This window comes from Palaemon carinicauda, chromosome 31 (assembly GCF_036898095.1).
Source record: "Palaemon carinicauda isolate YSFRI2023 chromosome 31, ASM3689809v2, whole genome shotgun sequence".
Classification (NCBI taxonomy): domain Eukaryota; kingdom Metazoa; phylum Arthropoda; class Malacostraca; order Decapoda; family Palaemonidae; genus Palaemon; species Palaemon carinicauda.
In genome coordinates, this window is record NC_090755.1 from 35291767 (window position 1) to 35307219 (window position 15453).

At 42.6% G+C, this 15453-nt stretch overlaps 1 protein-coding gene across 1 annotated transcript in view; it reads left to right on the forward strand.

Moving 5' to 3' along the window:
* The first annotated feature begins 1497 nt into the window (after positions 1-1497).
* LOC137624665 (uncharacterized) overlaps positions 1498-15453 on the forward strand; it is a 239904-nt gene continuing 225948 nt past the window's right edge. Inside the window, exon 1 of the mRNA XM_068355624.1 lies at positions 1498-1957. Within this exon, the coding sequence (XP_068211725.1) occupies positions 1831-1957 (127 nt within the window). The 5' untranslated portion in view covers positions 1498-1830. The remainder of the gene's footprint in view (positions 1958-15453) is intronic.

Below are 15453 nucleotides of genomic sequence, written 5' to 3' on the forward strand. Positions count from 1 at the left end.
ACCTTGCAAAATCCTAGTAGAGATCTGGTTGTATTTATAAGTAGGGCTATGCACATGAAAGAAGAATTTAAAAAGTCCAAACTGACCACAATAGGTTGCCAAAATTGATAATAGCAAGTTGCTATCCTATCTGATTTCAAGGTAGAATGGGATAAAAGTAAAGATTGGGAAGTTCCTATTAATCTATTTATGGTAGGCCTACAGGTAAAATGATTTTATGGAATGTCCTGCGTTATTATTGAATTCCTCTTAAATATGTAAATTTGATTAAGACTGTTCATGAGCATAGAAAGTGCAAAGTTAATGTTAATGAAGTCTTCTCAAACGAATTTCTAGTGAACAGCGGAGTACTCCAAGGGAATGTGTTGTTACCTATGCTGTTTATCCTCCTTAAGGATTTTGTAATGTGTAGAATAGTCGGAGATGGTGGAGAAGGATTGGACTGAATTGGTGATAGGAATTTAGCAGACCTAAAGTATGCTGATGATGCTGTTCTTGTTGGCAGAACACCAAAAGATTTGCAATGCTTACTTACCAGAATGCATGAAATATCACACGAGGTTGGGCTCAAGATAAATAGAAGAAAGACACAGATGATGAGAACGGAGCATGTAATGAAAGATGAAATATCATTGAGAGGAGAAATGATTAATGTAGTAGAATCATTTAAGTATTTAGAAACTATGATCTCTAATACAGGGTCTTTAGAATTAGAGTTTAGTGAAAGATTGAAAAAAGCAAATCAGACAATGATTAGGTTAAATAAAATTTGGAAATCAAATCGCCTGAAATTTGCCTAGCCTACGTATAAAAATCAGACTCTATATCAGCTTAGTGAGATGGGTGTTACTGTATGGACAATAAATAAGAGCTTGACCCATTTATTCAAAGGTCAATCTGAAATGAACATAAAACATATTAAGAATAAATGATGAACAATGTATATAACTCAAATGAACATAAAACATATTAAGAATAAATGATGAACAATGTATATAACTTAATGTTTATAACCCTCTAGACAGGAGTCATGGTATGACAATGAAACAATCTCCAATAGATTTGAGGACAAAGCCATCAGAAGGATATTGGGAGTTAAATGCCATAACAGGATTAGAAATGAAACTAAAAGAAAGATTACTCGAGTACCATATGTGGATGAGTTCATGATGGAGATGGTTCGGGCATGCTCTTCGCACTCCGCAAGCGAGATTAGTTCACCAAACGTTAAACTGGGCTCTACAAGGTACTAGAAGAGCTGGAAGACCCTGACCTGCATGGCTGAGGACTATGAAGTGTGAAGTAGTATTGAATTTGGAGATCAAGAGAGAGACGACCGGCGAAATCTAACCGAGGCCCTTTGTGTCAATAGGCATAGTTGGAGATGATGATGATGAAGATAAGCTTAATTACGATAATAAGAATAGGCTTAGAAAACTTTGCACCCATCTCCAACTCTAAGGCTATAGAGTGCCCGCAAACTTATTTTGCGAATTGAGCAAATATGAACCAGGAACCAAGAACTCTGAAGTGATAAGTAGCCAATCTTTAAGTGCCTTTAAGAAGTTTCTTGATGGATTTTTAAAACAAAGGCGCCCATGAGCATAACCTCCCTAGCCTCTTATGATTTGTCCAGGTGACAACAATGATATTATCAACCTCTCACAGCAACAGAAAAGATGTCCACGAGACCACAACGTAATTGAAGAATTTGAAGTGAAGAAGAATTGTAAACAAACACCTGTATCTACAGTATCTAGACACTTTAAAGCTTTTGAATCTTAGGAATCAAGATTACGAGAAACATCATCGCATTTTCCCAAAGTAAGAATGACCAACAACAATAGATCTGTCAGAGCAGAGGATCCAAAAGATCTAACTCTCCGAATGATAGAGATGGAGAGGGCCATGTGCAAAGGTTTCTTAAGCGATTTGCAACTTCTCAAAGATGAATCAGGTGAGGCCCCCTAACCGGTATTATTATTATTATTATTATTATTATTATTATTATTATTATTATTATTAAGATACAACCCTAGTTGGAAAAGCAGGATGCTATAAGCCCACAGGCCCCAACATGGAAAATAGCCCAGTGAGGAAAGGAAACAAGGAAAAATTAGATATTTTAAGAACAGTAACAACATTAGAATAAATATTTCCGGTAACTTTGTATTGTATTACAGGGTGTGATATTGCACAGAAAATATATGATTTCCTATAGTAAATAACGTGATTTAATCGAATTTCATGTTCATTTCAATCGCAAACAAACAGACCAACCAATTCGGCTAACTTTAAGTTGACGAATTGGTTGATGTTATTACGGATGAAATGAATGTGAAAACCTGTTAAATCACGTTATCTACTATAGGAAATCATATATTTCCTGTGCGAAAATCACACCATGTAATACAATACAAATGTACCATATAAATATTAACACTGTTGGCATATATATAAAGTTAAAATATTTAAACAACTTTTTCAATGTTGTAACTTCCCTTACTGATGTACTGAGGACGGTAACATTAATTCAACGTTACCAATGTTTGACAGCACTACCAACGTTGACGAATGGTACAGTGTTACCAACGACACGATGACATTACTAGAGGCAGTAATGCTAAATATTTCCATACGTGTATTAAATAATTTGTCCATATAACTATTAAACAATAAATAAAAAGTACCAAAAGGCCACAGAACCTAACAAACCCACCTAACCTTGCCTAGAAGTACCCCGGTCACAAAACTCATATAATAAGTATTGGGGAATGACTTACTTTGATTCACAGTACTACCAACGGTGACGAATGGAACACAGAACTACCAACGACACGATGTCATTACTAGTGGCAGAAATGATAAATATTTCCATTCGTATATTAAATAATTTTTCCATATAACTGTTACACAATATATATAAAAAGTTCAGAAAGAGCACAGAACCTAACAAACCCACCTAACCTTGCCTAGAAGTACCCCGGTCACAAAACACGTATAATGGCTATTGAGGAATGACTTACTTTTATGAAGAAAACGTCGAAGTATTCGGTAACCTCTGAACAGAAACTTCTCCAATCGACACTTGTTTTCGAAGATATGTCGATACCATCCATGAGAGTCTCATGGTCCGAATGTTTATGCAAAAAGTGGTTGGCACATAATATTATCTTCCATGGGGGTAGACGCCTTTTGTCCAAAAAAGTACCTTTATAGGCAGTAACGGTATAACCTCAACGGCGTTTCTTCTTAGTTTTACAAATGATGGATTCAGAATTGCAATAAAACACGTGAATGTCTTGCCTATAAGATAAAACAGAACGGCACTTGGGGCACTTTAAACTCTGAGGAATAACTTTGTGAGATTTAAGAAAATGTTCAACATTACCTGAAGAATAAAAAAAATCACCATGGAATTTAGCTACTGCTTTTAGGTACGGAATACTGCACCCGCTACAAGTTTCTATAATTTGCTCCATCGCAAAATACGAAAAAAGAAACCGCACTTTGAATGTAGAACGTCTCACCAGATCAAAGGTTACAACGCAAAAGGCATTGGAACAAAGGGTATGAAAAGACCGCTCAAAGGGATAAAGGAAAGGGGGGGGGGTGTAGGGAGATACCTGCATAGGCCTAGGTTGGTGATTGGTTAAGGGAAAAACAAAGAAGACTAGCGGGTAAACATGAATGAACTAAATACGGAAATTAGTTCAGAGAAAGGATTTATGGGACACAGAGGAGTGAAAAGGAAATAACCAAAGAAAATAAATAAAAACAATATAGGAAGGTAAAATGGAATGAACGGTAAATAATATTGAATGGGAATATAAAATGAGATGATTATACCGAGAATGAACTGGATAAAAAAACTAGTCCAGAGCAAGTATTTATGTGAAACCGGGAAGAGAAAAGGAAATAACCAAAGAAATAAACCCAATATAGGAACGTAAAATGGAATGTATGAGAAATAATATTGAATGGAAATATAAAATGAGAGAATAATACGGTAATAAAATGAGTAATTGGGGGAGGGGATTGGGAGAGGGGGAACTCTTGCGCAGGGGAGTGATATATGCGCAGACCAAAAACTGGTACGAACGAACGTACAAATGGGTGCTAATGTTAGCATGGAATGCTAACATTTGATCTACATCAGGTATGGAATGCTAACATTTGATCTACATCAGGCGTTGGCAGCACTGGTTACTGTATTACTACATGAAATAACCTTTGAAACGGCTCCTCCAAAATATATCCAGTTATACTGTTTTGTATTTACCTACGGTTATAATACATACAAGAAGGAAATGTATAGAGAAGAAAAGGTTTGTTTTACGGTTATATATCGATTCCCCAGTATGTTTTCCCCACCCAAAACCCCGAGTTCCCACTGGGGGTCCCCCATTATCGGAGGATATAGATGTATATATATATTTCTGAAACTATTCATTTGCGACGGGAACGAGTGTTATTTTCGAAGGGAGGGTAATTTTTCCTATAAGAAAAAGTAGTTGGTATCCTAGGTTACATTGCCATGTAATACACTACAATGAAACCATATTTCCTATATAAACTATAAAAAATTAACAAAATAAGAGGAAGAGAAATTAGATAGAATAGTGTGCCCGATTGTACCCTCAAGCAAAAGAACTCTAACCCCAGACAGTTGAAGATCATGGTATAGAGGCTATGGCACTACCCAAGACTAGAGAACAATGGTTTGATTTTGGAGTGTCCTTCTCCTAGAAGAGCTGCTTACCATAGCTAGAGTCTCTTCTACCCTTACCAAAAGGAAAGTATTCACGGAACAATTACACTGCAGTAGGTAACCCCTTGGGTGAAGAAGAATAGTTTTGTAATCTCAGTGTTGTCTAGTGTATGAGGACAGAGGAGAATCTGTATGGAATAGGCCAGACTAATCAGTGTATGTATAGGCAAAGGGAAAGAACTGTAACCAGAGAGAAGGATCCACTGTAGTACTGTCTAACCAGTCAAATTATATTTCTGGTCAGGACAACATTTTCTATCAGAAAAAAAATATTTGTCCTATTGGGTAGAATGTAGGGAGCCTTTGTATATCAGCGGCCAGTTCCTCCCGCGTGGATTAAAAATGGACATCTACTAACCTAAACTTTTCTCCCTAACCTTAGCTACAAGCCGTGTCCTTACCTACTTACCTAACGGCGGGTTAACGTCCTCTTGCGACCCCCCTTACACTGCCGTATTCAAAGTTAGCCATAATAATACATACAGGTGGCCGCTATCATACATACACCCCGAATGTAGTTTGTTGAGAGAGGCGATATCTTTCTTAATACTTGTGAAATCGATTTTCTTTGTGTGGAATATGTTTTGCATTATGATCTGATCTACCATAATGTAAAGTTATTTTGTCATTTTACATATTGTAATTTATCTTTACCACTGCAATATTTTCTAAGTTCATCCCGGTCTGCGCACAAGTCACGGGTAGCTCCTGCTTAGTCTCAAAATTTCCCGATAGATGGAGCCCGTATCGTCCCAGGCTATGGCGCGTTTGTTTTTATATTTTAATGCTCTCCTATCAATATACATTTTTAAATATTTAACTTAGCCGGTGAATATATAATAGCTGCTGCTCAGCGGCTCGACAGAAAACACACACAAAAACTCGCGAGCGATCGCTATGAAGGTTGCGGGTGTGCCCACCAGCGCCAACTATCGGCCAGATACCACACATGCATGTAAACAAGCCTTCAATTCTTCTCTGTCGACCTTGACGACAAGACGTATCAATACTCGCTGTATAACCTGGAGTTTTCTCAACATATTTGGTGAAGTACTTCATTTTGGTTTGAGCTTTCGCAGTGCAGGTGTTTTTCCTCAACTTAAACTCTTGAACTCTTTATTGGACAGATTTAATTGTTGATGACTTTGATTGTTTTTTTGGACTTTCTTTGACTAATTCAAAATGGCTGACGCTTCACAAGCCCCTAGATTTCGTAAGTGTAATGCTAGGGAATGTAATAGGCGTCTTCCAAAGGCCTCTCTCGACCCACATACTGTGTGTTCTAATTGTCGGGGTAAAACCTGTCAATTAGGAGATCGGTGTGAGGAATGCGTGGGCCTTTCGGAATTCGATTGGCTCGAATACGACAAGTATTCTCGTAAGCTAGAGAGAGATAGGGTAAGGAGGAGTTCCTCTAGGTCAGTAGATTTTTCCTCTCCACATGCCCCTGATCCTAATCCTTCCCCTGTAGTGGTTGTACCTAACCCCCCTTCTGGCACTCAGGAACCATCAATGCAAGACATGTTACGTGCCATTCATGCCTTGGGTGAAAGAGTTGAAGCGTTAGCAACTGATCGTAATCAACTCATGGCTGACGTTAAAGAGTTTAAGTGTCAGAGTGCCACAGCGGAAAATAGTGGGAAAGTGATTAGTGCGCAAAGTGTTGTGAACAGTGTTGCGACCGAGGGTTCGTCTGTTCGTGCCTGTCGTTCACCTAGTCCGAGACCTCTTGCAAGCTCCCAAGCCCAGGGGAGAAGTAATGTCGTACGACTTATGGGTTCGAGAGGCTTTGATCAGCGAACAGACGTTCCCTCTATGGTATCAGGCGTGTCTCACCAAGATCGCCCCTACCATAAGACGAGAGAGCCCATTTTCTCCTCGTCATCCGAAGGCTTTTCGCATAAGAAACCGTGGAGCAAGGTTTCTAGGCCCCTTAAGCGAAAGTCGGTCCCTTCAGGACAGGTCCAGCGTCCTGGATGCAGTCATTGGGACAGTTCTGACCCGTTGCAGTCATCGGATGACTGCTCGCCGCCTAAGCAACAACGTTACACAGGCTTAGAGAGTCTTGGTGTAGGCAAGGTTGTGCCGTCTCAGACGTTAACCCCGTCGTTTACCGCACCCATTCTCGTTGATCCTAAATGGGTTATACTGCAGGACATGCAGACTAAGCTCGCCTCCCTTATGGAAGACTATTCTGCCGATAAGGTTCACGTTGATCCTCGCCGTTTATCTCATCGAGATCCTGGCCTTCAGCCGCCCAAACGAACCTTTGCTCGTCCTGTTGACGTTGGCGTAGCTAAGTCACGTCAGTCACGCTATGTAGAGCTTCACTCGATGCGGTCACGTGTTGACTTTCAGCCGCATTTGGACGTTAGGCCACTTCCTAATGCTCCTGTTGACGTTCAGGACGTTCGCCAACCATTGGAGTTGACTTGTTTTGACGCTGAGCGTCAACCACCGCAGTCTAGAGTTGTTTTGACTGCTCAGACTAGGCAGTAAAAACAGTCTCGAGTTGACGTCGAGCGTCCTCCCGCTCCTGTTGTTGTTGACAGTTCACAGACTGTTAAGCAGTTACATGACGTTGCGTCCTGGACTACTACTAATGCACCAGTGCGTGTGGACTCTGCGTGTCAAGCATTGCCAACCCCTTTGCTTGTTACTCAGCAGTTGTCAGATGAGGATCCTCCAGATAAGGACGTTGCTGACCCTCAGCATGAGGATCATCCTTCGGATATAGACGAACCTAGATCAGTTCCTCCATCAATGGACTTTAAGAAAGTCATGTTAATTTTTAAGGAGTTGTTTCCCGATCACTTCGTCGCTGTTGCTCCTCGCTCGCCACCGTCTGAGTTTGCACTAGGCTTACCTGCTAACATGCCAGCCTTTACAAAACTTGTGCTCTCTCGCTCTTCCAAGAGAGCTTTACGGCTTTTAGGCGACTGGTTGGAAACCAAGAGGAGTTTGGGGAAGACGGCATTTGCCTTCCCTCCGTCTAAACTCTCGTCTAGATCGAGCGTCTGGTATGCCATGGGAGAAGTTCTCGGCTTGGGAGTCCCTGCCTCTGCCCAGGGTGACTTCTCAAGCCTTGTAGACTCTCCCCGCCGCCTAGCCATGAGACGCTCGAAGATTAGTTGGTCCTCCTCGGACCTTGACCATCTGCTGAAAGGCATTTACAGAGCCTTTGAAGTTTTCAACTTCCTTGACTGGTCTTTGGGAGCCTTAAGTAGGAAAATCTCATCGGCTGATAGAGATGTCTCCTTACTGATTATGTCCTGTATGGATAAAGCCATCCGCGATGGTTCCTATGAGCTCTCCTCATCTTTTACGTCGGGAGTCTTAAAGAAGCGAGAGTCCCTTTGCTCTTTTCTTTCGGCAGGAGTTACTCCCTGTCAGAGATCTGAACTGCTCTTTGCTCCCTTATCAAAGTTTTTGTTCCCGCAACAATTGGTTAAGGACATAGCTTCTTCACTCGTGCAGAAGGACACCCATGACTTGGTGGCGTCCTCTGCTCGCAAAGGGACTCCTTCTACATCCTTTTCTGCTAGACCTAGGATAGACACTCCGGCGTCCAGATTTATTCCGCCCTTTCGTGGCAGAGCTCCCAGCAGGGGAAGTACTCGTGCCGAGGGAAAGAGAGGAGCCAAGTCCTCACGTGGCAGAGTCTGACTGCCCGCAGCCTCAGACAGCAGTAGGAGCCAGACTGAAGAACTTCTGGCAGGCCTGGGAGAAGAGGGGTGCAGACCAACAATCTGTGAGGTTGCTCAGAGAGGGGTACAAAATTCCATTTGTACGCAAACCTCCTCTAGCGACTTCCCCCATCGACCTCTCTCCCAGGTACCGAGAGGAGTCAAAGAGACAAGCCCTGAACCTAGAAGTGTCTCTATTGCTAGAGAAGGGAGCGGTGGTGAAAGTCTCGGACCTTCAATCACCGGGGTTTGACAACCGTCTCTTCCTAGTACCGAAGAAGACAGGAGGTTGGAGACCGGTGCTAGACGTCAGTGCACTCAACGTCTTTGTTACGAAGACAAAGTTCACCATGGAGACCACGAAATCAGTCTTAGCAGCGGTCAGAAAGGGAGACTGGATGGTCTCTCTCGACCTAAGAGACGCATACTTCCACATCCCCATACACCCAGATTCCCAACCGTTTCTGAGGTTTGTTTTCAACAATGTGGTATACCAGTTTCGGGCCCTGTGCTTTGGCCTAAGTCCTGCTCCTCTCGTGTTTACGAGGCTTATGAGGAATGTAGCAAAATTCCTCCATTTATCGGGAATCCGAGCCTCCCTGTACTTGGACGACTGGCTTCTCAGAGCCTCGTCCAGTCATCGCTGTCTGCAGATCTTCATTGGACATTGGATCTGACCAAGGAATTGGGACTTTTGGTCAACCTAGAAAAGTCCCAGCTGATTCCATCCCAAACTATACTGTATTTAGGGATGGAGATTCGCAGTCCAGTTTTTCGGGCTTTTCCGTCTGCCCCCCGAATAGAGCAAGCCCTGCTCAAAGTCCAACTGATGTTGAAGAGAGAACGATGCTCAGTCAGGAATTGGATGAGTCTAGTAGGAACTCTATCATCCCTGGAGCAGTTTGTCTCGCTAGGAAGGCTACACCTTCGACCTCTCCAGTTCCATCTAGCCTTTCACTGGAAAAAGGACAAGACATTAGAGACGGTCTCAATCCCGATCTCCGAACCAGTAAAGGCATGCCTGAATTGGTGGAACGACAATATCAGTCTGAGAGAGGGACTTTCCCTAGCAGTTCAGAACCCAAACCACGTACTATTCTCAGACGCGTCGGATTTGGGTTGGGGTGCGACCCTGGACGGTCGGGAATGCTCAGGTCTGTGGACCTCAAGTCAGAGGAGCATGCACATCAACGGCAAGGAGCTTTTGGCAGTCCACCTGGCCTTGATAAAATTCGAGAGTCTCCTTCGAAACAAAGTGGTAGAGATCAACTCCGACAATACCACAGCCTTGGCATACATTTCCAAGCAAGGAGGCACCCACTCCCTGACGCTGTACGAGATCGCAAGGGACCTGCTCATTTGGTCAAGAGATCGAGGCATCTCCCTGTTAACGAGGTTTATCCAGGGCAACTTGAACGTCTTAGCAGACTGCCTCAGTCGGAGGGGTCAGGTAATTCCTACGGAATGGACCCTCCACAAGGACGTGTGCAAGAGTCTTTGGGCGACTTGGGGTCAACCCACCATAGACCTCTTTGCAACCTCGATGACCAAGAGACTTCCAATCTATTGCTCTCCAGTCCCAGACCCAGCAGCAATACACATAGACGCATTTCTTCTAGATTGGTCTCATCTGGACCTATATGCATTCCCACCATTCAAGATTGTCAACAAGGTACTGCAGAAGTTCGCCTCTCACGAAGGGACAAGGTTGACGTTAGTTGCTCCCCTCTGGCCCGCGAGAGAATGGTTCACCGAGGTACTTCGATGGCTGGTAGACTTTCCAAGGAGTCTTCCTCTAAGAGTAGATCTGTTACGTCAGCCCCACGTAAAGAATGTACACCAAAGCCTCCCCGCTCTTCGTCTGACTGCCTTCAGACTATCGAAAGACTCTCTAGAGCTCGAGGCTTTTCGAAGGAGGCAGCCAGTGCGATTGCAAGAGCGAGGAGAGCTTCTACCATTAGAGTATACCAGTCGAAGTGGGAAGTCTTCCGAGACTGGTGCAAGTCAGCATCTGTGTCCTCGTCCAGTACCTCTGTAGCCCAAATCGCTGATTTTCTCTTACACCTGAGAAAAGTTCGCTCCCTTTCAGCTACCACGATCAAGGGCTACAGGAGCATGTTGGCTTCGGTCTTTCGGCATAGAGGCTTAGATCTTTCCAACAATAAAGATCTACAAGATCTCCTTAAGTCTTTTGAAACCTCTAAGGAACGTCGTTTGGCAACTCCTGGATGGAACTTAGACGTGGTCCTAAGGTTCCTCATGTCAGACAGGTTTGAGCCATTACATTCAGCCTCCCTGAAGGATCTCACTCTCAAGACACTTTTCCTAGTGTGCTTGGCCTCAGCTAAAAGAGTCAGTGAACTGCATGCCTTCAGTAAAAACATCGGCTTTTCTACAGAAAAAGCCACTTGTTCTCTTCAACTTGGTTTCCTGGCCAAAAATGAACTGCCTTCTCGTCCTTGGCCTAAATCTTTTGATATTCCTTGTTTATCAGAGATCGTAGGCAACGAACTGGAAAGAGTGTTATGTCCTGTTAGAGCTCTTAAGTTCTATTTAGCTCGTACTAAGTCATTACGAGGTAAATCTGAGGCATTATGGTGCTCAGTCAAGAAACCATCATTGCCTATGTCAAAGAATGCTTTGTCATATTTTATCAGATTTTTAATACGAGAAGCTCATTCCCACTTGAATGAGAAAGACCAATCTTTGCTTAAGGTTAAGACGCACGAAGTTAGAGCTATAGCAACCTCCGTGGCCTTCAAGCAAAATAGATCTCTGCAAAGTATCATGGACGCGACTTTTTGGAGAAGCAAGTCAGTGTTCGCGTCATTTTACTTAAAAGATGTCCAGACTCTTTACGAGGACTGCTACACACTGGGTCCATTCATTGCAGCGAGTGCAGTAGTGGGTGAGGGTTCTACCACTACACTTCCCTAATTCCAATATCCTTTTTTAATCTGTCTCTTGAAATGTTTTTTTTAATATTTTTTTTTTTTTGGGTTGTACGGAAGGCTAAGAAGCCTTTCGCATCCTGGTTGATTTGGCGGGTGGTCAAAGTCATTTCTTGAGAGCGCCCAGATTAGGGGTTTGATGAGGTCCTGTTGGTATGGGTTGCAACCCTTCATACTTCAGCTCCTGGGAGTCCTTCAGCATCCTAAGAGGATCGCTGGGCTTCGTGAGGAAGACAGACTTACAAGGCAGAGTAATCGTCTAAGTCAACTTCCTTACCAGGTACCTATATATTTTGGTTTTGTTATATTGATAACTGTCAAAAACTCTAAGCATATACGCTGTAAACTTAATTAACTCTGGTCTCTACCCACCGCCTTGGGTGTGAATCAGCTATTATATATTCACCGGCTAAGTTAAATATTTAAAAATGATATTTTAATTATAAAATAAATTTTTGAATATACTTACCCGGTGAATATATAAATTAAAGGCCCTCCCTTCCTCCCCAATAGAGACGCAGCGGGACGAGAAGAATTGAAGGCTTGTTTACATGCATGTGTGGTATCTGGCCGATAGTTGGCGCTGGTGGGCACACCCGCAACCTTCATAGCGATCGCTCGCGAGTTTTTTGTGTGTTTTCTGTCGAGCCGCTGAGCAGCAGCTATTATATATTCACCGGGTAAGTATATTAAAAAATTTATTTTATAATTAAAATATCATTTTTACCTCTCGCTTAAGTTTGTCGTTGGTTCGGACACGTCCTTTACAGGGGCATTTAATATAGCTGTAATAATTATCATGAAATGTTAAGTAGGGAAAGGTTGTTATAATGCATCAGTCGCTGAAGCCACGGCTAAGTTACTTGATTATAAAATCTCCCCCAAGCATTGCTTCCTGCCTGACTAAAATAACGCCCGTTGGGCGGTGCTTCGTTCGCCTATCAGCCGGTGGCGCAAGCTTGAAAATTTAGTAATGTTCGGACTCATGTTTTCGCTAATCCCAACAATCTACATTCCTACCCCTTTTTAAGATTGTAGTTCGTTGGGACACGTCCTGGAATTATGCTGAACCACTAATTTTAAATATAAAACTTAACCGCTGATTATATAATGGCTTAAGTCCCCGACGCCCACGGCAGAAAATTCAAAATCTCTTGCGCAGCTTAGCGCATATAAGCCAGGTGTACCCCAGCTCCCTCGCGGTACCACAGGTAGAACTATACCCAACCAATTCAGATTTTCTCTGCCGCCATAGCTGGCTGAACTATTGGAAATTCTCTCTTGTTTTCTTACTCTGTTTGGACGTTATTTGGTGATGTATTAACGTCAGTTTATTTTTGTTACGCAGTAATCAGTATCGTTACGATGTTACATATATTGTAGCGATTTCATGAAAAGTACTTTCTTCTTACTTCCCAAGTCTTTAATTGTACTTTATAAAAGGAACATTTTATTTTACTATTAATTGATCCTTTCAGTATTTTTCCTTAGTCAAAGATTAAAGGAAGTTATAGTTCAGTTTATTTTATACGATGCAGTATTCTTTACATTCGTCGTAGCGCACGATTCTATGTATCGTTGTTGCTTTGGTGGTTTTCGGAATACTAAATTGTTCGTATATTATTTGTAGATGTTCCAATGATGCGAGTGATGATTCATCTTTTATTGGAACCCCTTAATTTAAGGGTTTATTTTAATTTATAATTATTATATCTATTAAGGTAATATTTGATATTTAATACTTTGTTACATTTATATGGGATTCGGTACTTTTGCTTTCCCATTCCAACAATTGTCCAGTGACAGAATGATAAGTCTCTCCCTACTGAGTTCATTTCCTTTGAGAGAGTGTATACTTTGGCTTTCAGGTAATTATGAAACTATGTTTGTGCCGAAGAGTAAAGTGCAAATTTTTTAGTGATAAATTGTGCAGTGAATTTTATTCAGTGGAGAGTGCTTCTATTCGGACCTGTCGTTATCCTAGCCTTAGACCTCTGTCGAGCTCCCGGACCCAGGGGAGAAGTCAAGTCAAATGGCGAAAGGAATCGAGAGGGTAACCAGGCGTTACAGTCTTTTAGACCCGAACTGAAGTCCTCTTGAGTGTTACGTTTCATGCGGCGCAAACGCAGTGCTGCCACCCCACCTGATGGGTGTCGTCTCTCAACAGTGGCTAGCGCTATGGTTCGACGAAGATAATACTGAATACGTTTCGCCTAAGATTGATCCTTGATCTTTGTAGTTAGGCATGAAACAGCTTCTATCTTCGTTTATGCAGTCTTTTCAGCCTGCCGTTAACAGTGCGGTTGGGTGTCTTGATTCCGGTCTTTGACATGGACGCACAGGCGGCGTTTCTTTAACGGTGAGGACTCGTTGTCGCACAGGCGGCCTACCAACCGCAATGTTCAATGGTGGGGGAAAGTGGATGCTTTACTTCGACTGCTCGACGCAAACCGACGGCTCATAGCACCTAGTATCAGTCTATACAGACACGCCGTCGTTCGCCAGGTAGCAGAGCCGGCGAAGTGTCATCGGAACGGTGCGGCAACGGAAACGGAACGTCGACGGAATGGAGCGAAGCGCCACGTCAGTGTAGACGCTTTCAGTGTCAGTATGGACACTTCAGCGTCAGTATGGACGCTTCAGCACCAGTGTGGACGCTTCAGCGCTAGTGTGGGCGCTTCAGCATCAGTGTGGGCGCTTCAGCATCAGTGTGGGCGCTTCAGCGTCGGGGTGGACGCTTCGCTACTTATGACTATAGACTTTGATGTCTACCTGACCATGAATGTCTAGTGTTAAGTTATTGTTGCTCAGGTGCTATATTAAGAAATAAATCTTAACTAGAAAGATACTGTATTATGTTCTCGGACCAAGGCTGGCTGGGCTAACTCTTGGTTGGGAGAACTAGAATTAAAACCCCTAAGTTTTGAGGTCTGAATTCAGAATCATAAGGAGTGGATTCCTATGAATCAAGACTTCTCTTCCTAGGATAGAGATTGTTAAAGGAAGGGAATAACTTTCAGAAACTCATGAGAATTTTTCTAAAGAGTTTCCCTCATATTTTATACCTGCTGCTCCTCGTTTCGTCTTCAGAGTTTTCGCTAGTTGAGTTGATGGTGTCGTTATTTATTTTATTTTATTTGTATTACAAGCCAGTTACAACCCTAGTTGGGAAAGCAAGATGCTTTAACCCAAAGGGCTCCTTTAGGAAACGATGGCCTAGTAAATTAATGGTAAAATAAAGTAATGAATTAACATTAAATCATTCTCAGGAAAATAACGAACCTTACTTAGAGACTGATACAGCGCTTGCAGCTGCTACAACAGAAAGGGCATTAGGGCCTTTATGAGAATAGAACGTGAAAGTATATCTCCCTCCACGGGCAGATCTTTTATTATTTAATGTTTTATGTTTTTAAACCGCTCTTGTTAGTGACTCGTAAACATAGCGCAGTGCTCTGGAGGAGATGTTTGTTCGTTTTCACCTTGCCCCTAGTCCTATATCTCTATCTTACGTTCCAACCCTTGGGAGAAGGAAGGTCGGTAGGCTGAGGTTCTTCGCGGACCTTGTGCATTAAACGTCTGTTCCGCCGGCTGATATTGTTGATGCAGTCCAAGACGGTCTCTCTCCACTTTGGAATGATGAAGTACTGTGATGCTCTTTTCTTCGCCTATGATTGGCGAGCTATGACATGACAACCATGTGACATAGTATCTTGAAAAGAGTGGAGTTGGAATGTCTTGAAGCGATCAGTTCTTCATCGCTATGGTATCAGGGCCCTTGTAACTGTTTTCTGCATATTAGAATGCAGTTCCCTGACGAGAATAAAATTCTACGTTTTCCCTGTCTACCAGACTAGGTAGTTACTCGTCATGTATGCACGCGAACAGAACTTACCTTCGCAGCAGTCGTGTTTTGATGCTTGAACAGGAAGCAATCGAGTGTGTTTTTTCTTCCACGAGAGAAGCGTAAGTCAGACAAGTCACATACAATCCTAGCTCTTCCTCTGGATTCTGACTCACTTTCAGGGAGGACGGACTTTGTCCT